Consider the following 24,115-nt stretch of genomic DNA (forward strand, 5'->3'; position numbering starts at 1 on the left):
TATTTCATATGAAAAAGCTTTGTTGCGCCGTAGCTTAGTGGGTATAAATCTCGCACTTCGTACAGGAGACCGGGGTTCGATACCCCTTGGCGGTGATCCAATACGGTCGAGTGAATGTTACCATAGCCCTGCGTTAACTTAAGCCATGTAAGGGAAATAGGGAAGATGACTCGCTGTGTAGGCCACTTGATGGTCCTGAAACTGTGTCTACGTAACTCAAAATGAGTATTAAATACTTCAGCATTAAGCCATCTAAGTCATGGGCCATCCTAAAAATCTAAAAGTCACAAAACAAGGTCTTATGGACTCTCTACCCCACTAAAATACGTTCCAAAATTGCTAACGTTTGCATAACCCCACCAAAGTCACAAAACATGGTCTTATGGACTAAGCCTCAGCCAAGTCATACCAGGGAATTCGCCTTTAAGCATAGGATTGATATCTTAGGTGGTTGTCTAGTTAAGCAGCTGTTGTGCGCTTTTCGTAGTTTAAACAGGATTTAAAACGCACCAGGACTCCCTTTGCAGGACCCTTGGGTTAGTATTCCTAATAAATAATAATGGTAATAATAAAAACAAGCTAAGGTTGTTGAAACAGCACAACAATCAGCTATCGCATACTAGACATTTTATTTTTGAACTATACAACTCACACCTAAGATTAATTTGTCGTCATACAAAAGGTTAGTCAAAGGGACCAAGTTTTGGTTCGGTTACTGATATTTTTTATTTACCCTTTTCTTACCGACTATTTTTAACGACTTTTTTTTGTGACTTAATATCAGTCGACTTATATGTATACCAACTATGTTTTGACTTCTTTTTAACGATCGGGTATCTTTCCCTTATTTCTGAGAATATCTTATGTTACAGAACAAAGTCTAAAGTTTAAAGTTCAAAGTCTTATATACAACAATGAAAACAAATACATTAGCGACCCATTAAACATATTTCACAAAGGGCTGTGATTACTAAGCGCGCTTTTTCTTCCTTCATGTTCCCCATATCTTCTTCTAACTTTGTTGGTAAATTTACGTTTGATGTTCTTGTCTCCAAACGGATTTTTTTCTTTCCTAAATACGTCTGAATCAGAAAACATCGGTAGTATTGAACTTGTTCCAGGAGACATTCTTAACCTCTTTGATCTTAACCAAAATTTTTTCGACCTTTGAGTTTCGGCAAAGTAAAGCGTAGAGGCAAGCAACATCAACATGAAGTACTTCTGCATCGTGCCTAAGATTGTCGAAATACTTGTCTTCAGTTTTTCTTTTATATATTTACCTACAAATAAAAACATTATACATGTAATTAGCTACACTTTTTTAGCTATATGTAGATTAGACTTTAGAGGCTTTGAAACATCTGAAACATAACTACAAACAGAAGTTAGTCGTTAGGCTGTTAAAGAATCTACGGAAATTCGATCGCCGCAACGGTTTATCATGTCGATAGACAAACAATATATATTTTTGTAGACTTTAATCAGTCAAAAATTACACGACTTCTCTATTTTTTTCTATAAATGTAACAGCTATATCACTGGTTCAAAAATAGTCATCAAGTTTTTAATTAACTACAATAGAAATGAGAAATTAATAATCTGTTTCAACGTATATTAAATTGTCATCATTTCAAAATCACTTCATTTTTTCATTCTTCTTACGAATATTTCTCCGTGATGAGTTTTGAAGTTAAATTTTCAAGCTATTTATCTTGCTTATAAGAATCTTCCCTATCAACACCCATGAATCAGACGCCGCCCTTTTACAGGAAATACTTCACTAATTTCCCCTCCTCGTTTTATACAAATCAACTTATTTAAACCCCTTTTCCGGTTAAACTGAGTTTGAAATGAATACATTATATCTCACAGAGATATATTATTTCCAGTTATTACATTTTTTCTATATGAAAGGGACATTAATGTACCGCCCCATATTAAATGAAGTGTCTAATTATATTCATAACGTGCTAATTTATTTATTACGACAGCCTTCATTTAAAGCAAATCTATATTTTTAGTTCATTATATGTCTTACCTCGTCTCCAGGGCTTGGGTGACTTATTTTAGACGGAACCAGAAAAAACTTAAACAGGTTCCGTTTAAACGCAAGAAATCTGACAAGCACTGGGAAAAAAGTTGTTATATTTCGATAAGTTTAAATCACTGGCATGTGGAACAGGCTGGATATTACGAGGATTGCTATTTTTCTTAATGGTGACAATCTATATTTAACCTTTATTTAACAGCTCAACGAACATTATAAGATAACATTATATGACTATACCTTCCGTTGAATACTTTCGTAAGTTTCATTCTTCTAATGTAAACACGCGAGTGGGCGAAAGAGGAGGAACCTCGTCCAAGGAATTTGCTAGTTGTTTTTCTATGAAGAATCGAACCGGAAAAATTTAATAAAAAAACACAAAAGGAATTAGGGAGCACAGACTGGAAGAGGAGGTGAGCCTAAAAAGACTTAGCGACGAGGGTAGAAGGAGATTCGAACAATATGGAAAATTTAGGTTTAGATACAACTTTCATTCGAAATAAAAAAATACGCAATAAACAGGTGTATTGGCAACTCAAACACAAGTACGAATTTCAACCTCGTTTCAATGGCTTTTCTACACCTGTGATATTTTGACGGGAAGTCGTGCCGTCATAGGCGTAGAAGATTCATGGGTCATCAACAAGAAGTAATGTCATGACCGAGGAATCCAACTTTATTCAGCTTTCACAAAACGGGAATCAATCCAGCATATTTATTGTTTCCCAAAAAATAAACACAATGGTTAAATACTTATGTTCTATCACATCATCAGAATCTCGTAATTTGTCCACAACAACGGTCTGCTTAAAATCTAATAACTTTTTGTTCTATATCGAATTTTAAGTCTGTTTGAAGTTTCAGACATTTAAAAAAAGTTATTTAACATACCTTTCGGTTTGTTTGTTTGACAATGTCAAAATCACCCCAAAATCCGATTTTATCCCCGATTTTCGGGTAAATTTTAAATAAATCGGGAAATCTGGTTAATCACGTATCAAAACTTTATTAAAAAAATCATTTTAATAAAATGAAATTAAGTTTCAACTTTTAAACATTTTTTCTATACGTTTCCCAGCCCAAAAGAAAAAGCCGCATGTAATTAAATCTATTGAATGAGGCCCTGCATTCGTGCTATAGGAATTACTTGATGTAAATTTTACACAACCAAAATGCCTCATGTGATAAAATGCAGGTGTTTTATTGTGCACTTACAATTATGTAATTCAACTTCAACTATCTCCTAAATGAGTCCTGGTGCCTAATATACTCAAACTAGTTGTTACCCGTGAGAAAAACCACGGGGTCACCCGTCCTTTGTATATCACATTTCGTGTTTCTGTAACAAAAAGACAAACAGACACACGAACTGACAGACGACGGCCATTATTATAGAGACACAAGTACCCTAGAGATAAAACTACTATTTCTTTTTTTATTTGCATTCTAAAATATTTGTTCATGTTCTTAGTGGATATTTCTCAAACTCCCAGGGAATTTTGCCTTTTTTAATGAATTTCATAGTTGGAATAGTGTTGGCCGTAATAACAGCTTATGGCGCACAAGACCCTGAGGACGAGGTTGGATATTTCTTGTTTGTTATTTAGAAACGTCTGTCGACCTTTTAGGTTCTTCCTTTCGTAGGCATTTTGCAAATTCCATAAAAGTAATGCACTGCTTATAAGTTTGATCATTTACTACAGTTACAAGCTTTGCAAATGTGTTGGTAAGGCTAAACGTTTTGTCCGGGTTATTGATTCTTTCTTTCGCTTACGGAGAGACAGCATATCATTTTTTTTAAAAAGAAGTTCTTTCACTGTATTTTATACTTGAAGTACCTTTCCTACTTACTACATTGTCGATATAAAATGATATTACCCAAAGTATTATCAGTTATCATGAATATGAATATTTTATAGTGAATATTACGAATTTTGATCTCGGCGATTCTGCCGTTACAATCCCATGGATGTCCACTGCCAATTTCACATCGTATATTTTTGGAAATTCCCATGCTAAGGCCAAAAAAATTGTTACCCAACCGACCGAACATTATTTTTCTTAAAACTGCAGCGATCTAAAACTTTTTCCCACGTATTTGTGCAAGCAAAATATTAAGAAAAAATGGTCCCTCTATCGCAAAGAAACAGTTCAATTTTTGTTGATATACATGTTTTTTTCATTTTGTATTGTACCTCTTTAGCACATTGTGTTAATTACCGTATTGTTGTGTCACATCAACAACACCTATATTTCCCTCAAAAAAGAACTCACCGACCGCCTGGCCCTTTGTTCCAACCATGTAACGGTGTCCACGCATATACATGCTGTTTTTTCGCCTGATGGCGTACTAGTCTTAACCTTAGACGGTGACTTAATTACATTACCCGCTAGAGATACGTTTTTTCAAACTTGATTGCCAGTCATACAAGCCAATTGTTAAGTACATGGCTCCAAATGTGCTTAAATTCGTTAAAAGTCCGTCAGAGTGGGGAATTAAATGAATTGAATTTGAAACCCTTTGGTTACTAGCCGAATGCGCTACCATTGTACCACCTTCTATGCAGAGGCAAAAAAGAACTTAAAATTTAATTTACGTGAAGGTAGCACACATATGCCACAGTAGATATAAAGGTATAAAAACTAAGCACATGATTTAATCAAAATTTTAGGAGAAAGGAAATAAAAAATTAATAATCACACATTTTGTAACTACGCATGCTGGTTATAACCTCGATCCCATAACCCGTTTCTCTTTTTGCATATCGGATGGCGAGACGAACATTTTTGTTAGACCTATCAATAAATGCAGCGCTAATAAGAAACGAAAAGCCCTGGAAACAAGGTTGTGCTGGTTATTGTCTATATCATAATGCCCGTATACGTCTGTCTGTCTGTCTGTCCGTCTGTAACGCAAAATGGTAGCTTAGCTGCGACGGGCGAACCCGTGGATTTTCCACGGGCTAACGACTAGTCTCTTTAATAATAGCCGTCGTCTGTCTGTGTCCGCGAAAGCGGCATCCCGTAACGGAAACATAAAATTTTTAAAATGCGCACGAATTATCAAATGCGATATATTTTTATCCACTTTGTTGCGACGGGTAAATTTAAAGGACGGGCGAACGCGACGGGCGACCCCGTGGATTTTTTCACGAGTTAACGACTAGTTTTAATGAATTGTCATAGTGAACAGTACCTACTTGAACACAAAAAGGTTTATGTCAGGTTATAAATATTTAGGTAATTTTTAAGGAACCAAGACTTTTGGTCAAAACTTAAGACCTTAGGAGTATCCCCGTTTATTGTAAGTTAGATTGGAAATTTTAGGGTGCGGCTACAACCAACAAAAATGTTAGCACAGGTCACCTTGTCACCATATTTTATCACCATATCTTTTTTACACCGAGAAATATAATTACATAAACTATCCGTCAAATATATCTAAAAAAAGGCGTCATTACTTTGGCGTAGTTCTTTTTCTTTCTCTCTTTCCCCACTCCTTCTTTCAGCGTTGAAATTGAGATTATATTTTTTGTTTCCCATGTGGTTTGTTTCTTTCTTGAAATATCCAGTTGATCCATAAAACATCGACATATGTTTTGAATCACTTTGCAAAGTGTTTACAGGAGATATCTCCGGTGTCAATAAAACTCGAGTTTCGGAATAGGAAAGTGTAGAAGCAAGCAACATCAAAATAAAGTACTTCTGCATCGTGCTCAAATTTTCTTTCTTTAGTTTTTATTTTTCATTTTATATTATATTTCATTATATATATATCTCCCTATGAGAACAATAAACACTAATACAATGACACTTTTTCACAATTCTTATGTTCTTTCTTTTGTCTTTTAAGTTAAAATGAACGTAACTTTTACGATTCAGTTGCTTCACAGTAGCATTTCATTAAGGAATTTCGGATTATAGATTTAGTCAAATTTAATTTAAGTTTGCCTGGAATATCCAGGCAAAAAAACAACAACATTTATTTCGCATTTTTTTATTTACACATTTAAATTAAAATACTTTGTTTTATTTTTGTACACAATAACAAAAAAGTGATTTCAGAATAACAATAAAAAAATTCTCAAGACAGCATGTCATATCCCAAAACGCTGCGGCAAGTTTGGATTTGATCCAAACTTGCCGCAGCGTCATGCAAAAACCCGAAATTATATGTGTACGTCATGTAGCAGCATTAAAACGTCCTGCGACACAAAAACATATTTGTCGGGATATTTTCTTTGATATAAAACCTAGCAAAAGATCTTATTCCAAAAGGTTCTTAACTTTTAACGCAGGGATATTTTGAGTAGAAGTCTTTACGGTTGCTTTATTTAGTTAAATGACACTGCACTTTTTTTTGTTCCAGTGTAAATTTAGCATTACAAGTCAAAAGGTGTACAGTGAACGCCAATTCATTATTTAATCCCCCCCCACCCCTTTCTGCAAAGTCTTAAACGTCGAAATGATATGCGATAGGTATGGTTCATTCGTTGAATCACAAGCTCTCGGGCTACTGGAGACGACAAATCACTTTTTTTGTTTTCCAAAAAATCCACACGGTATATTTAACCGTCATAGAATTGACGCCCACCCTTACTAACGTCGAATTGTGGTAAAGAATTGTAATGACAAAAAATACATTAGACACACTTATTTACAAACAACCATAGCTATAATTGGTCTGTTTCCATAGTAACAATTCGTCATACATTTACGTAAATTTTCAGTTCAGCTTAATGTCGCACTTCATTCTGCCATTCTTCTTTGCATTATAAACTTCAAATTTAAATTCTCAGTCAATTTAATAAGTTTCAGTTGGAAAGAACCTCCCTAATGAACGCCCTTTAATCAGACGCCGCCCTAATGCAGGAAATACTTTACTATATCTTCCTCCTCTTTTTATACAAATCAGCAACTTTATTAATCTTTTACATTGCATCTCACAGTGAGAAATTAATTCTAGCTATTTAATTTCCTTATGTAAAGACATTGATTACCGCCCTTTTTTTGTTCAAAAGGACGATTTTTTTATATTTATTGTGAGTTTAGAACAGCTCGATAATTTCCCCTTTCTTATATATGTAGGTCATTCAATTTCAACCAACCTCGTCCTCATGGCTTATATATGGACGAAACATGGCCAAGTCCGTCTACATATAAAACCCTGGGACGAGATTGTCATTTAATTACATTTCGATATATATTTTAGCAAGTTTTACATAAGCACCTTTCGCGCAAATAAGGGGTTGAATTATCACGAAAGTTTCTTCCCTTAAAGAACTTACAGTTCAATAATACACGAGATTTAAGATTGACAGATTGTAGGAGAAAATCAATCAAATTAAAACCAAGTTTTATTAAAAAAAGCAGATGTATATTTAAGTTCCTGACCCTTCTAAGTGAACACCATGGGATTTGAAATTAGGGAGTCTGAAGTATGGTTTGAGATAAATCACTTGGATTTGTCACACTGGTTTGACAATCCAAAAATTATTTAACTCAAACCAGAAAGAGTTGTTCTTCAGTAAATAACGTTTTGAAGCTTTCCTGGAAGATATAAAATAAAAGTAAACAAGACGTATGATATACGCAAACAACCTCGCGAATAAAGTTTACAAAAAGCTGTCTATCAAATTGGGATTTTTGTTACGAAGTTAGACACGACATATTTTACTATTCAGATACGCAATAATATTTGTTACACACTTATTTTTCAAAATTGATTTGTGAGACCTTCCTGAACGGAAAATTCCTCGAACTTTTAATTTTCGATGGGTCCGTCTTGGGTGAACCGACTGACAGGAAGAAGAAAGACCACAAACCCACAAACCCCAAAATTTGCGAAATTCATTAATTCAGTTAATTCTGCCTACATTCACTTTTAAAAAGTTTGGTGGAAACACCTTTATTTACTAGTTAGTTAAACAAGTGTTTTGAACACTTGTCTTATCTTTTTAAAAAAGAAAAAAGAAAAAAAAGTAAAAATAGTTACCAAGATGAGATTCGAACACACGACGACTCCCGTGTCGGTGCTCAGAGAGGCAAAAATTTCCATTCTTGTAGGACACATTTGCGTTTTAATACAAGCTCACGAGCTTGTAAAAAAAAATCAAATGCATTTTCACGCTTGCCTAAAAAACGTTTTTTTTTGCACAGGATAAGTTAGGAAAGTAAAATATCAAAGCTCGTAATATTTTGATAAGAAGAGAATGATTTCAAGACTGCGGGGATATTCAATAGCATTTATGCCTGTGATATATTATTTAAAATAACAATCCTTCGACGTCTACGGGGTGCAATAGTATGTCGATGTGAGCGTAAGTGCATAGACGATGTCATTAAGCCAAAAAGACCTGGGATAGAGGCGGGGTAAATATCCTCCTTTGTGGTATCAACATTCCGGGATTTTTTGACAAGCGTGATTATTTAAGCTTGTTTCTCCCCTGACAATAAAGAACACTAACAAGCACTAACAAGCGATAGTTATCAGCAATGAGCGTCTGTTTCAAAGTGATTCACACACTATAAGCAAATAAAATTGAACACAGAGCTCTGGATAGGACGTAAAAGAAATTGAAAGGTGGTCCTTCTGCATAAACAATCGGCGCCTTTTAGATAGCAGCACTAAGAGACTGTTTATGTGGAAGCCGAGCCGTGATCTCGCCTAAATGCAATTTCTAAATAAATTAAAACTTAGTTTATATGGAGCAAGAGCTGGCTCGCTTGCCGACATCTCGGGAAGGGGACTGGATGGATAAAACTCCATATAAACAGTAACAAAGTGGGCTAGCGCGACCACCATAGATGGCTTATAATGCTCACGTAATTAAATTCTCTTATTCTACATTATAAATTGTTCCCATTGTTCAGAGAGCACGAGCCAGTTCGCGTGCATATAAATAGCCCTTAAACCTCAGTGCGTGTAAAACAGCACCAGCTAGCGATAGTGCGCAACAAGGAGCGTTGAAATGATTTGCACTTATTGAAAAAAAAACACTCATAAGATATCGATTGTTAGTGCCAGGTGAGAAACAAGCTTTACGAAACCATTTCGCGGGCACACACTTTCGCGCAACACAGAATAAAGGTTATTTAGCGGAACTAAAATGCGCTTTGTAAGGATTAAATGTCGCGCCCTATCAAATTTGAACACAGATATTTTAGACAAAGACAACACAACAGAAGACACAGAAATTGTGTATCACATTGTAATGCATGTAAAAAGATGTACAGGTTTTAACGTTAACATCAGATGCTCTGATGATTTTGATGTATGATATATGTACGGTGTATATGCGAAGTATGGTTAAAAGATGCGTTGTCGGGTTGTTTTCTGTCACCTTCAAAGGGCGGCATCCAGCACAACACTCAACAACGCCATGTGTAACTATGCACGCCCTGCTTTTCATAGTCTTGCGAATGTTTTTTTTTCGTCGAATAGTAGTCTGATTTGTAGTTCAGTCGAAGCTCACTAAGGGCAGGGTCGCAACTCCCTGTGTAGCTAGCACTACTCGTTACCCTACAGACCTCTGAACAAGGGAAACGCTAACTTTGAATTAAAAAGCCCACTGAACACAAGTACATCCTAAATTTTGTGGTCCTACGTTAAAGTTTATCACAAAACGCAAACTTCAAAGAAGAGCGAATGGCAATTTTTTATTCTGCTTCTTGCGAAATTGCAAAAAATTCTTAAAAGGTACACAAAAATACAAGCTTATACAGGATGGCCAGCAAATTTACGATTTTTAGCGTCCAAAACATGTTTGAACTATAATTAAATTAACAGCTGATTCAGGAAAGGATTACTATTTTAAGCTTGTTTTTTATAATTTATTTCTTAGATTCCTCAGGTGCTGAGCAACCCTGTTATAATTGGGGTGCTTATTCATCACACAAATAACTGCACTATATGTAGAACAAAAAAAAAAGTGTTTATGAAGCATTGATTTTAAACACAAGACATTACAAGGTCTAAACACAACTACTTCTTGCCCTTGGCCTTTTCTTTTTTACCTTTTTTGGCAGGCAAGCCTCTTTTTTTGTTTACAACCTCTTCCTTGGCTGCAGTCCTTCTCTCTTGACTCATTATTGCAGCTCGTTTGGTTGATTTTGCATGAGGGTTTAATCTTATCATAACGCTTGTATTTTTTAAGGGGTTCTTCTTAATGGAAGCTCTGTGTGATTTTGGTTTAACAGGACGAACAGCCTTTTGGATTTCATCTGAGTTGATAAGTCGAGCTAGATCAGGCATACTCATCTTCGGTCGAGGTAAGCTAAAAACAAAACCACACAATTAAACTTGTGCTTTGCAACATTTATTTACTATTTTGTTCAACAGTACATTTTAACATTAATTTTCAGAGAATTGTAGTCTAGATATTCCTCAGTGTACATAGGAATGTAAATCTCATCATAAAACCAAATAAAAACTAACGATAAATCACTTACTTATAATTTGATTTTTCTGTAGAAGATTTTCTCCATGTACCATAGATCGAATCTAATTTTTCGAAAGCTGCTTGTGACCAAATACAAAATCTAAGAAGAAAGATGGTGCTTTAACCTAAGACACATTAAAAACTTACAATAAATAATAAACTTTTTAAAGAAAGTGCTATTATATTTAACGCAAAAATTGGATGTTTTGCATTCGAATTTAGTTTACATACAGACAATCAAGAATTCTCAACATGTTGAACTTGAACAACAGCGAACTTACCGCCCAAGGTGACCACCAGGACACAGTTTTAGCAAGTTTAATCGATCTACTGAAAGAAGTTCAACACCAGGTAAATTTCTGAAAGCTTGTTTGATACCATGATCTTCGTTGTATATTATTAAAGGTCCACGTCTCATTGTGTATCGTCTATTTCTCATTTTACCCTAGGAAAAATTCAATCTTTTGAAAACAATAATTAAAAAATACACAAAAAATTTGCTGAAAATCGACTGTTAAGCATAATTTGACTCAGAACAAGATATAATCATAACACAAACTAATGTGTCATTGAGGGCAAGTTGATCATCCATGTCAAAAGTCCGCTTAACATAAAACATTATGCATAAAAATGTGCACTTTGGATCCATTACAAATTTGCAAACAATCAGCACATGGTCAAAAACTCATAGTACTAATAAAAAGCGAATTACCTTTCCTGCTCGTATTTGTTTGGAATCTTGGCATTTTTCGACATCTTCATATGCATTTAATTTTTTTAGAAGTTGGACAGCAGCCTTTGTTTTTGTGAGACTCTCAATGCCATTACAAACTACTGGCACCTCTGGTAACTTTTCAATTCTGTGTCCGCGAGCCATAACAAGAGCTGGAAGAGCACTAGCTGCCAAAGCTGAACAAACCGCGTATCGACGTTGGTTTTGGTTAATAGGACGATGCCATCTTCTCCAGGTTTTGGTTGGTGCAAACATTCTACCACCTCTGCACATATTTCCGAAAGCACCCTGACCAGATCTATGCGTACCACCACCACGAACACGAGGAATTCGAGCAACAGCACGACCAGTTCCCCATGACTCAGCTGACGTTTGGTGTCCAGCATATTTGTTGACGGAATATGCCTGTCTACTGTTTTTCGCCATGTTTGAATGGACAAATCCAACTATGTCAGATCTGATGGGAGCTTTGAACACAGCTGGCAAAGTAACTTGCCCAGTGGTTTCACCATTGTCATTAAATACACTTACCAAGGGCCTTGCAGCCTACAAAATATAACCTAACTATAGTCATACTTTGTGCAATCAATTTTTCATAAAGAACCAAGGTAAAAAATAAACAGAAAAAAAGAACACGTTTCTCATGTAAGATTTGCAAGTTAAGCAATCATTACGCCTTTGAAATATGTATAACTGTTATTTGTATGTATTAACCTACCATTTTTTGTCGATAGAGCTACGCGCGTTCTGTCTTGCTGGAAAGGGATGAATTTCGTAAAGAACATTCACGTGTCGTGTAAACCAGTTTCTAGTTTTGCCTCCAGACCTCTTCACGAACACAATGTGCGTTTTCTAAGCCCCAGACGCAGATGGATGACTCCGTAATTTGTGTTGTGTTTACATCGCACAATATTCTAATGGACGATCATATGTGGAAAGGAGGAACCAAAACTTTAGTTCACAAACAGACGAATTATAATTTTAAGGGACTAATTACGTGGAAGTTTTCAAGCCCTAGATGATTTTTTTAAATAATTTCTCCAGTTGAAGGTAAATCAAAACAAAAGTACGTTGAGAATGGACTACGTATATATAGACCTTTTTGAATGTTTTATTCTCGGATCCGGGTTAATCACTGACGGTAATTTTCTGCGCATGCGCGATTTACTGCAGTGAAAACAAACTCTCCTGGAGCAGTCATTTTAACCTAGCAAAGCTGGAGTGAACACATAGAAGTTTTTAAAATGCCAAATAGTTGTGCTGCTTTTGGTTGTTCAAACCATAATTTAATGGAAAATAAACCTGGATTCTACAGATTTCCGAATAACAACCCAGAACGAACCTTTATAATTGCAATATTGGGAACTGTAAAAAATTTTTTATCATAAGCAATACAATTGAAAAAGTCTTGACCAGGAATCAAACCTGGGTTTCCTACTGTTTAAAACAGTGAGGTGTCCTACCACTGGACGATCAAGACAGATGTGGCTATAAAAATAGCCGGTTTGACGTTTAAAGTCATGTCACTGACTGTGTTGAGATACCTTTTGTTTTCTGGCCTTTCGACACAAGGGACAATACCATGAACCTTTTGGGACTCTTTTCAATTTAACACAGCTCAAATGAATGGTTTATAAAAATCAGAGAATGTATGCAAAACAATGGATTTTTTGTCCAATTTAGACAGTTTTGATAAAAACCTTGCCTTTTCTTCATCAGTTGGTGGAACATTACTACCAGGAAATTTATTACTGCTACGATTGTTTTTCTTAAAGTTCTCAACAGCCTTCTCTGAATAAAATTTAATGTCAGAAATCTTCTTCGGTGCAACTTTTTTGACAAAATCGACATTCCACTTACATGCTTCTTCAGTACATGCTTTCTTAGTGAATCCAGCACGAACAGCAGCCTCGATTTTAAATAACAAAGCCCCTATGTGACTACATGACTCACCAAGCCCAGCCATACATGTGCAGTGGGCAGAAAGAACATTAACATTTTTTATGTCCACAATGATCCAGGGTATGTGAGGATCCTCATTTACTCTTTGAGAAGGCATAACTTCTGCCTTCAGTAAAATATATGGCCATGTTTTGTCTTTCTTAAAGAAAAACACAGTTCTAACCCATCCACTAACAAATTGATTGTGGGCTTCCAAACTTTTTCGACTCTTCATAGCTTCTCTTGTAAAAACGCCAGGGGTGTTTACCAAGTAATCATAAACCTCAGGGTACTCCAAGTTTGGCCACTTCGAAGGATCGTTGATCCAAGCATCTGCTGGCAATTGGTATGGACAAGTATCCAAATTAACAATTTTTAGCTTATTAAAATATCTTGTTTTCGCTTCGACACTTATTTCTTCAATGTTGTAACTCATTGTGTCATAGACCTTCTCTTACAGTAAACTGCAGTGAAAAAAGCTTTCCACAGCTAGCGCAAAACGTTTGTTTTCACTGCAGTTACTCGCGCATGCGCGAAGATTGGCCAATCTTCAGCGGTGTGACGTCAGCCCGGATCCGAGAATGGCAGGCAAAAAGGATGGGGCGCCAGGTGAAGTGAGGTCCTTTTTAGTGTGCTTCTCGCACAAAGGAATCATTACGACTTTATTTAAATATATATGCCAATCAGAAGTTACCCATCTACACTCGATAATAGTTAAAGCCTCAAAAATGTTCCTATAGAAAGAAATAGGCTGCAAAAGAGCTATTCTCGGATTCGGGTTAACATGCAGCACCAAAATTTATGGAAAAATGCAAATTTTTAAGTTTATACACTAGCTATAAGTACAACTGCCTCTATTAGTAGCCAAACTTTTGGTGTTTATGAAAAAATAAACACACAAATTAGCTGCAGTAAAAATTTTTCACCACTATGGTCAAACTCTTATAAAATCAAAAAACTTTAAATTACAATAAATCCTGTTCTAATAATGTTTTGGTAATCTAAATTTCCTATGTTTTATAATTTTGACTGATAAATCCAAATATCATTGTTCTCAAAAGTTTCTTGTTTTCTTTTTCAAAATTTGATAATGTTAACCTGGATCCGGGAATATTATATAATGTGTCTACATTAAAAGAAGTGTTGCTAATGTTTACAAGCTCCCCAGCGTATACAGCCCTAATTTGCTTCTTTTCTAGAGCTTTCTAACATTAAAATTATTAACTTACCAGAACTACATAGTTGTGGATTCAAAAAGTTTTATCTTCACAGTACTTAATAATGGGATTTTGTCTCGTCCCGCTGTTGTGCCATAATATGCATATATAAGTTGGTCCTTATATCACCACCATCTTAAGAAAAACTAAGAATTTATGAAGAAAAAAAAAACTGTCAAAATTTAAATGTTTTGCAAGATGTCAGTTCAGGTTGTTTCTCAGACATCCTGATTAGATGTTTTTGACATGTCTTGTAATAAGCGCACTTAGAGGTGTAAAAAGCGGACAAAATAGAAGCCGTTTGATAGCACGTCTTTGATAAACTTTTTTAAAGACGTCTTACAGTGAACGTTTTTTAAATGTTGTAGAATATGCTCTTTAGACATCGAAACATAACTTGATTCTTAAATCTTTTGGACGCCTTTTTTGTCGTTCCCAACAAGCTCCTAGCAACAACTAAAAGTGTAGATGCAAGGCTAATTTTCCATTTATTTTTGTTTACTGTTTTCCCTCCATCCTTATTCTGTTCTGTTCCTCTTTTTAATGTGCATTTGTATCCATTCATTTGTTTCCTTTTATTTTCCAAATCTTCTGTTTCCTTTAACCATTGTTGTTTATATAATTATTCTTTTTTGTTCTTTCTTGTTGTCATCTTCATATAACAGTTTTTGTTTAGTTTGCGCTTATTATTTCTTGATATTTCGTTATGTACAGTTACTGTGAAAAGGTTTTTGTTAACATCGTGTTTGTGTAACAAGCGTGGTACACACGAAGCACAATAAAATCTTGGTCTTTATATATAACAAACATTCAAACGTTCTATCGCGGCCACCACGCTAATTTTATTATCTCCTATTTTTATAGCCATTATAATTTAATTTTTTTTCTTTTCAAAAAACTTTTTCATTAAAGTTAATTTGTTTGTTTCAGGTTTTATCAAGTTAAAAAAGCATATTCGTAGTTTTTTCTTGGTGTATACTTTTTCGTCATGGACGCGATTGTATTTTTACGAAATGTCATTTGTCTAGAAAAGTTAAATATGATTGCAGCGATAGAAATGCTTTTTTAGATTACATTTTAAAAGTATAAAAACGAAAAACGGCAATAGAAATATTTTTTAGATCGCATTTTAAAAGTTTAAAAACAAAAAGCAGCGATAGAAATGTTTTATAAAATCTTATTTTAAAAGTTTATAAACGAGAAGCAGCGATAGAAATGCTTTTATGTTGCGTTTTAAAAGTTTAAGAAGAAAAAACGGTGATAGAAATGTTTTTTTAGATTGCATTTTAAAAGTTTATAAACGAAAAGCGGCAATAGAAATGTTTTTTTACATTGCGTTTTGATTCACGAAACAATTAAAATCTATTATTTAGCTAGCTTTATGACAACAAATTAAAACAACAAGTGTTAACCCTTTGGCAGCCAAGGGGGTCATATATGACCCCCCTCATAAAAGGCGTTATTGTCGGCGAACCCATTTATAAATACCGTCTTGAAGTATCTACGAAGTGAAATATCAAACCTTTGATTGGTAGATATGAATAAAATAGTGTCCTGATATCTCAACATTTTGTAAACATTCACAGAAGCTCCAGATTGAAAATGGCTGCTAACAAATGAGTAAGGTTGACAGCTGAGCAAGTTTTAGCTGCATTTTTTGCTTCTGATGACGAAACCAATGGTTAATATGTTAATGAGACAAGTGATGAGAGTTCAGTGGAAGACTGAGATGGGGCAAAGCTAGATTTTCCAGATGAACCTGTTGTTGATGTCCGTTTTCTTTCTGACCCATGTGTGATAGAGATGGCTAGTCTCCTCTCCTGATTGGCAATTGCTTTTTCAGTTGCTCTTTCAAAGTCAAAAAATCATTACGAAAAAAAAATGCGGCTTGTAAAAAAAACTCAGAAGGTAAGCAAAAAAACAACGAGGCAAAGAAAAAGTGGAAGAATGTTGATGCAACATACCAAAACCAAGCAGTATTGTTCAATTTTTTAGAATTCTCTGGACTAAAATGACCAACCAGTGAAGTGGATATACCACTTGAATGTTTTCATTTGTTTTTCGTATGTACTTATCAGATTATCCCTGTAACTGGAAAAAGAAAGGACACAATAACATTTGACTATTGTCAAAAATGTGAACGCATTTGTGCAAACTTTGCTTTCGAGACTTTTACACGAAAAGCAATTTAAGAAAGTAAATTATTAAAATCACTTATTTCTAGGAATGAACATTTAATATTTGATATACATTATAATCTTATGACAAAAAACAATTTTAATCCTCTGGTTTAGGTATATCTAAGACATAAGAGTTTTTTACCAATTGTTTCTTTGTTTTTTGAAAAATGTATTTTTTGTGCATTCTCGAACTTTGTCCATAGAAAAGTAACAAATAGAGCTTTACTGAAATTTATTTTTGCAAAAGTAAGCTAAGGTATTGTATTTCATATTTTAGTATGATTTAACTGCTTATTTCATTGTATTTACTGATATTTGCTAAAAAATGGGATTTTTTTTGAAAAATTCACAACTTTTGCTACCATTTTGATTTTTTTCAGCTTTTTTGTCGTTATTGTAGAAATATGCCATTTTAATTGTAATGTATGTGGAGAAAAACTTATAAAGTTTCAGAAAATATATAGTTTTATAGTATTATTTCTACTATGAAAGGAATTATTTGTGGTTCTCTATTGTACATCCACATTTCGTAAAAAAGTCGAAATTGAACTGGCCGCCAAAGGGTTAATTTATTTTTTTGCCCTCGGTTTTTGATTTAATTGATGAACTAATACGGTCTTTGTTGTTTTACAATAGAAGTTATCTATTGTGGACGCCATGGTGTAATGTTTAATTTTTGTTAGTGTAGTCCACGTCCACGATTGTTAAAAAAATATGCATCAAATTTTCTTGTTCATTTTATTCAAATTCAGTATTACATTAAATATTAAATATTACATAAATATTGGAATGAATTGAGTTTCTTAAGGGTTGTGTATAATAAATGCATATTTGATACCACTGTTGTCACTCAAGTTTTGTCTTTGAAGCTAAAAAAGTAAAAAGAAAAAAAACACTGCTGAATGTAACCTGAAAGGGTTTGCAGCATTTTCTGTACGAAATGCAAAATCAAAGATTGAAAACAGCAAGGCATTCTTTATCAAGTTATTCGTTAATTCCGCTACTGCATTGTGTTTTAAACCAGTCAGCTTGATTTCGTGAGGATTTAAACCAATCGGGATATTTTAAAATCATCGCAAATTGCAAGAGGCGAAGTTAACTTTATTTGAAAACTATATAAGTCCTACAAATCTTACAAAGAATAAAGAATTTTGTTATATCTAATATATCTAATATATATATATATCTAATATATATATATATCTAATATATATTAGATCAACAAGAACAATATTCGATCAACTTTGTGGCAAATTTAGCTATGTGTAATTTCAGGCTGCTATATTTTTGGTTTACCCAATTTCTAGCATTTATCTTTATAACTACTCCCTACTAAATTTCTTACATTTCTCTAGTTGTAAAATGTTGACATTTTAAAAAAGCACCAAATTTTCATTGAGTTTTTTACATATTCCATACCGAACTGGTTAACAAAATTCTTTATTCTTTGTAAGATTTGAGGACTTATATAGTTTTCAAATAAAAGTTAACTTCGCCTCTTGCAATTTGCGATGATTTTAAAATATCCCGATTGGTTTAAATCCTTACGAAATCAAGCTGACTGGTTTAAAACACAATGCAGTAGCGGAATTAACGAATAACTTGATAAAGAATGCCTTGCTGTTTTCAATCTTTGATTTTGCATTTCGTACAGAAAATGCTGCAAACCCTTTCAGGTTACATTCAGCAGTTTTTTTTTCTTTTTACTTTTTTAGCTTCAAAGACAAAACTTGAGTGACAACAGTGGTATCAAATATGCATTTATTATACACAACCCTTAAGAAACTCAATTCATTCCAATATTTATGTAATATTTAATATTTAATGTAATACTGAATTTGAATAAAATGAACAAGAAAATTTGATGCATATTTTTTTAACAATCGTGGACGTGGACTACACTAACAAAAATTAAACATTACACCATGGCGTCCACGATAGATAACTTCTATTGTAAAACAACAAAGACCGTATTAGTTCATCAATTAAATCAAAAACCGAGGGCAAAAAAATAAATTAACCCTTTGGCGGCCAGTTCAATTTCGACTTTTTTACGAAATGTGGATGTACAATAGAGAACCACAAATAATTCCTTTCATAGTAGAAATAATACTATAAAACTATATATTTTCTGAAACTTTATAAGTTTTTCTCCACATACATTACAATTAAAATGGCATATTTCTACAATAACGACAAAAAAGCTGAAAAAAATCAAAATGGTAGCAAAAGTTGTTAATTTTTCAAAAAAAATCCCATTTTTTAGCAAATATCAGTAAATACAATGAAATAAGCAGTTAAATCATACTAAAATATGAAATACAATACCTTAGCTTACTTTTGCAAAAATAAATTTCAGTAAAGCTCTATTTGTTACTTTTCTATGGACAAAGTTCGAGGATGCACAAAAAATACATTTTTCAAAAAACAAAGAAACAATTGGTAAAAAACTCTTATGTCTTAGATATACCTAAACCAGAGGATTAAAATTGTTTTTTGTCATAAGATTATAATGTATATCAAATATTAAATGTTCATTCCTAGAAATAAGTGATTTTAATAATTTACTTTCTTTAATTGCTTTTCGTGTAAAAGTCTCGAAAGCAAAGTTTGCACAAATGCGTTCACATTTTTGACAATAGTCAAATGTTATTGTGTCCTTTCTTTTTCCAGTTACAGGGATAATCTGATAAGTACATACGAAAAACAAATGAAAACATTCAAGTGGTATATCCACTTCACTGGTTGGTCATTTTAGTCCAGAGAATTCTAAAAAATTGAACAATACTGCTTGGTTTTGGTATGTTGCATCAACATTCTTCCACTTTTTCTTTGCCTCGTTGTTTTTTGCTTACCTTCTGAGTTTTTTTTACAAGCCGCATTTTTTTTTGTAATGATTTTTTGACTTTGAAAGAGCAACTGAAAAAGCAATTGCCAATCAGGAGAGGAGACTAGCTATCTCTATCACACATGGGTCAGAAAGAAAACGGACATCAACAACAGGTTCATCTGGAAAATCTAGCTTTGCCCCATCTCAGTCTTCCACTGAACTCTCATCACTTGTCTCATTAACATATTAACCATTGGTTTCGTCATCAGAAGCAAAAAATGCAGCTAAAACTTGCTCAGCTGTCAACCTTACTCATTTGTTAGCAGCCATTTTCAATCTGGAGCTTCTGTGAATGTTTACAAAATGTTGAGATATCAGGACACTATTTTATTCATATCTACCAATCAAAGGTTTGATGTTTCACTTCGTAGATACTTCAAAACGGTATTTATAAATGGGTTCGCCGACAATAACGCCTTTTATGAGGGGGGTCATATATGACCCCCTTGGCCGCCAAAGGGTTAACACTTGTTGTTTTAATTTGTTGTCATAAAGCTAGCTAAATAATAGATTTTAATTGTTTCGTGAATCAAAACGCAATGTAAAAAAACATTTCTATTGCCGCTTTTCGTTTATAAACTTTTAAAATGCAATCTAAAAAAACATTTCTATCACCGTTTTTCCTTCTTAAACTTTTAAAACGCAACGTAAAAGCATTTCTATCGCCGCTTTTTCAAGTACATAAGTCATATAACAATTACAATAGGTTTATTTATGCAATAATATCATACGATCGTATTGTACAGTTATAAACTTATCTTAAGAGGGAAGTCAATTGTCTTAAAAAAGAAATAATGCCATAGACGCAATATTTCTATTGAGAATTGCGTTGTCTCTACAGATCATCAGACTCTCCTTTAACTCACAGTCAGCAACTTTCACAAATAATAAGGGAAAAATTTGCAAAATTCATTTGCAAAATGCATTTCCAGAACCTAAATGTTTGCGAATGAGCCATATTAACAGATTTTGCAAATATAAACTTTTGTGAATCGTTGCTCTGGAAAATTTTGCGAGCATTATAATTGAATGTTTGTGCACTTAAAGTAGGTCTTTAGTTGTTACTGTTAAAACATGTAATAATATAACTGAACTGGTTGGTGGTCTGTGGAAAAAATCCAAGGATTCGCCTGTCTTCTACTTGTGGTGCTATTTTGTGTGACAGACAGACATAATACGGGTATTAAATGAATTAACTTTTTCTGAAGTTTCTAAAATTCATCAGACATAATAGAAGAGTTTTATGAACAAACATAATTTTACTTTCAGTGATGGTGAAGAAAATGCAATATGCAAGAAGTAAAAATAATGCAAAAATTCTGGGCATTAGCCTTCTTGAAGGGACATCGATTTATATCTGTAGAGGTGCCCTGTTAAAATATTGTTTTTTGGTTTGTTTCTTTGTTTTTAAAGGTAATAAGATTATTAGAAATGAGAATTTTGAGCATCAACCTTGTGAATTTAAGATTGTAGAATATTTTGTGATAAAATCTTTTTGGCAAATGAGGCTTAGCAAAAAGCCTCAAACCTGGAATTTCAGCCATGTGATTATCATGTCAGTTGCTGCACAATTTTGTTGGTTTTTAAGTATGTTGCATACATGTAACTTTATAAAAGAAAAACACTTCCTCATAATACTTCCACTCAATTTCTAATGTTCTTGTTGATGCTGTTAGTATGCTTTAATCATGGGACTGTGTAGAAATGGTATTTCTGGCGTGTCAAAATTTTTTGCCAATGTGCTGCAATACAAAAGTTGAATTAAAAATGACTTTGCGATAATTTTTAGATTCCCATGGCTGAATTTAAAGTGTGATAAAGAGCATTTATATATAATTTTTTTTAAGTGTGCATATTGTGCAACTGTGATCACTTGCGTCTCAAGACAACAGCCATGATCAAACTTTTTAAAAGCTGGATTAAAAGTGATTTTAAAGCAGGAAGCCTTTTAAAACATTTCCGCTCTTTACTTTTTAACAAAAACTGTTAAAAAGAAAAAATTAAAAAAAGTTAGTGCATGTAGACTTGCATAAACCTTACGAAATGTGTGGCATCAATTCGCAATGTCCCTCCACAAACAACAATTATATCCTGTTTTTAACACAGTTTAATATTACCTTTAAATTTAGAGGAACATGACTGAATCATTAAAAACATCTCCAGGAAAAGTTCTTGGTTCTGCTTTAGAAGATGAAGTTAGAGAGATTGGGCACACTGCTGTTTGGTCTCTATCTTCTTGTAAGGCAGGTTTTGGTGTTGAACAGCTATTGGACGATAATCTAGTAAATTATTGGCAGTCTGATGGTCCACAGCCACACTTAATAAACGTACAATTTCGAAAAAGGACCACTGTTCGTTTCGTTAGCATATACACTGATTATAAATCTGATGAAAGTTATACACCTAGTAAAATCTCTGTGAGAATTGGAAATGATCCACATGATTTGCGGCAAATAGAGTTATTGGAATTAGGTGAACCTAGTGGATGGATCAACATTGAGCTTGGTGATGTCAATAATCCAGTAAAGACATTTATGATACAAATAGCTGTTTTGCAAAATCATCAAAATGGCAGGGACACACATTTGAGATTAATAAAAATTTATGCACCGAAACATAGTAACTTCTCTGAAAAAATACCCACCACAAATCAGCTTCATTCAGATTTGTTTGCACAATTTGCAACAATACGATGAACTTTTATTTAGTCTTAGATAAATGTCGGCCGACACCTTTGTTGTTACCTTTAGGTTACTACCTATTAGGCTTTGTGAATCAGCTGTTGTTATTAAAGCAGGATAAGATGTTTGTTTGATGTTTGAGATGGTGGAAGCAAACTTTTCTAGAGCTGAAGTCCTAACATTTACCTAAGTTTTTCTTTTCAATCCATATTTAACCTTCTTTTTTCAGGGAGTATTTTAATTAAAAAAATATACGAATTTAGTCGTGGTAATTGAAATATTTTATTTGCCTGCTTCTGTTGTCAACACACTATAGCATTTGCATTGTTGAATTAGAATTATATACGTACTTTAAGGGAGAAAATGCTTAATACTGTATGATAAATTTTTATGTAGTATAATCCTGAATAATTTAGTAGGTAAATTATTATGTGCAAATAAATATTTTCCATTTTAATGTGAAAGTTAAACTTTAAAGAATATGTATTATAACAATGTTTTGTTATTACATTGTGTTGCAGTAGATGTGTTTGCATTACTTTTGATTTCTTGCAAAAAGAACTAAATGTTGATATTTTTCTTATTTATTTTCTTAGAATAAATATGTCATTAAATGCTTTGTCCAGATATGATGATGCAGAAGACGAAATTAATGATGCTGATCACAATTTAGTTATATCTGCTCCACCTGTGGTGCAAACTTATTCACCAGAAGAAAAGACCTCAAGACCTTCATCAGTCCTTGATAAACCGAAAGGCTTGGTGTCATATTTTGGTGGAAGTGATGAAGACATTACATCGTCTGAAGATGAAGCAGGCGATGATAATAATACACCAGTTTCGAAATCTTATGTTGTAAACTTAGGACTCTATGATGGTTTGTCTGTGATGTCCTCCACTGGGAGCGCATCACCTGGCTCTTTAAATGAAAACATTGAAAAGGAAGATCGCGGAAAAGAGCAGGATGACGGAGTGCGACTTCCCCCTGAGCCTGAAGGTCGCTGTTCGAAATCACTGCAAGAAAAAGTAGCAAAAATGATCGAAAAGAATGTAAATGTGAATGAATATGTTCAAAGAAAGAAAGAGTTTAGAAATCCAAGTATTTACGAAAAATTGGTTAGTTTTATTGGTATAGACGAGCATGGAACGAATTTCCCCAGACATTTATACGATCCAACAAAATGGGGACCACAGTCATATTACGATGCTTTGGCTAAAAAGCAGAAAGAGCACCATGATAAAAAAGAAAAAGAAAAACTCAAAGAAAAACGAACACAAGTTGAATTTATTACGAGTACTAAGAAACCAATCTCTAGTGCTAGTAGTGGGACAACAGAAAAGAAGTCAAAATGGGACCAAAAGGTTCTCCCTATAGCAAAATAGACAGAAACATTTACTTACTTACACTTGTCGAGTGATGTCTAAAGTAAATTATTATCAATATGTTTGTGTATTTCAACTTAATCTAAAGGAGTAACATATAATTTAACTTTCAATTTGTAATTTTAAACAAGGTTAAATAAAAAAAGGATAAAACTTTAGATGTTCTGTATTTGGCATGACCCTTTTGTTTACATCTGAGAAATATAAATAATAATAATAATAATAACAGGTACCTAAGGTTAGGCTGTAGTTATTCAATAGTTTATTTATTCTCATGAGCATGTAGAAAAACATTTGATATTACTTAGTACTAACCATGCTTGCTTTTAAGGATAAGAAAACTATTAACTTCTGTTTTATTGTTCATAATATTGTTTAGTTTAAAAGTGAGAATTACGCTATGAAAGTCATCTTAACTGTAACACCTTTCTTTTGTAAAATTATTTTGTCCAACTTTTTGTTAAGGACATCCTTTTGCAATGTTAAAATGTTTTTTACCTAACATGTTTAAAATAGGTGACATCTTAACTCTTTTGACAATTGTTGCCTGTATTCTTTTTTATTCTTTATATTTATTTACTTATTTTTTGTTTGTTTGTTTG

At 33.6% G+C, this 24,115-nt stretch overlaps 3 protein-coding genes and 1 non-coding gene across 5 annotated transcripts; 2 read left to right on the forward strand and 2 right to left on the reverse strand.

The window, feature by feature from the left end:
* Window positions 1–9,244: 9,244 nt before the first annotated feature.
* On the reverse strand, window positions 9,245–12,064 carry LOC130630433 (60S ribosomal protein L4-like). The gene is made up of 5 exons (XM_057443922.1): window positions 11,940–12,064; window positions 11,201–11,767; window positions 10,770–10,933; window positions 10,499–10,588; window positions 9,245–10,323 (listed from the first exon to the last, which is right to left on the reverse strand). Exons 1-5 carry the CDS (start codon window positions 11,940–11,942, stop codon window positions 10,032–10,034), a joined length of 1,116 nt encoding a protein of 371 aa, XP_057299905.1. The 5' UTR covers window positions 11,943–12,064; the 3' UTR covers window positions 9,245–10,031.
* On the reverse strand, window positions 11,013–11,086 carry LOC130630750 (small nucleolar RNA SNORD103/SNORD85). The gene has a single exon (XR_008982119.1). It is a non-coding gene; the product is annotated as a small nucleolar RNA SNORD103/SNORD85 (small nucleolar RNA).
* An 8,127-nt stretch (window positions 12,065–20,191) lies between the features above and the next one.
* Window positions 20,192–22,653, forward strand: LOC130630435 (anaphase-promoting complex subunit 10-like). 2 transcript variants are annotated; one of them, XM_057443925.1, is made up of 3 exons: window positions 20,192–20,629; window positions 20,719–20,814; window positions 21,579–22,653. In XM_057443925.1, the coding sequence occupies exons 2-3, from the start codon at window positions 20,740–20,742 to the stop codon at window positions 22,143–22,145; spliced, it is 642 nt and encodes a 213-aa protein (XP_057299908.1). In that variant the 5' UTR covers window positions 20,192–20,629; window positions 20,719–20,739; the 3' UTR covers window positions 22,146–22,653. The 2 variants fall into 2 exon arrangements, with proteins under 2 accessions (XP_057299908.1, XP_057299907.1); XM_057443924.1 differs by having other exon boundaries at window positions 20,192–20,814.
* A 62-nt stretch (window positions 22,654–22,715) lies between these two features.
* Window positions 22,716–23,671, forward strand: LOC130630434 (SAP30-binding protein-like). The gene has a single exon (XM_057443923.1). It carries the CDS (start codon window positions 22,734–22,736, stop codon window positions 23,511–23,513), a length of 780 nt encoding a protein of 259 aa, XP_057299906.1. The 5' UTR covers window positions 22,716–22,733; the 3' UTR covers window positions 23,514–23,671.
* Window positions 23,672–24,115: the final 444 nt, after the last annotated feature.

Source organism: Hydractinia symbiolongicarpus, chromosome 2, assembly GCF_029227915.1.
Source record: "Hydractinia symbiolongicarpus strain clone_291-10 chromosome 2, HSymV2.1, whole genome shotgun sequence".
Taxonomy (NCBI): Eukaryota; Metazoa; Cnidaria; class Hydrozoa; order Anthoathecata; family Hydractiniidae; genus Hydractinia; species Hydractinia symbiolongicarpus.

Bases quoted from the DNA above. Each gene is read 5' to 3' on its own strand.
- LOC130630433 (XM_057443922.1), bottom strand. The intron at 10,934-11,200 runs GTAATTCGCTTT...AATTTTTCCTAG, and splicing joins AACAAATACGAGCAGGAAAG to GGTAAAATGAGAAATAGACG. The intron at 10,324-10,498 runs GTAAGTGATTTA...TTTTGTTTTTAG, and splicing joins ACAGAAAAATCAAATTATAA to CTTACCTCGACCGAAGATGA.
- LOC130630435 (XM_057443924.1), top strand. From the start codon at position 20,740: ATGCAAGAAGTAAAAATAATGCAAAAATTCTGGGCATTAGCCTTCTTG. The intron at 20,815-21,578 runs GTGCCCTGTTAA...CTTTAAATTTAG, and splicing joins ATCGATTTATATCTGTAGAG to AGGAACATGACTGAATCATT.
- LOC130630434 (XM_057443923.1), top strand. From the start codon at position 22,734: ATGTCATTAAATGCTTTGTCCAGATATGATGATGCAGAAGACGAAATT.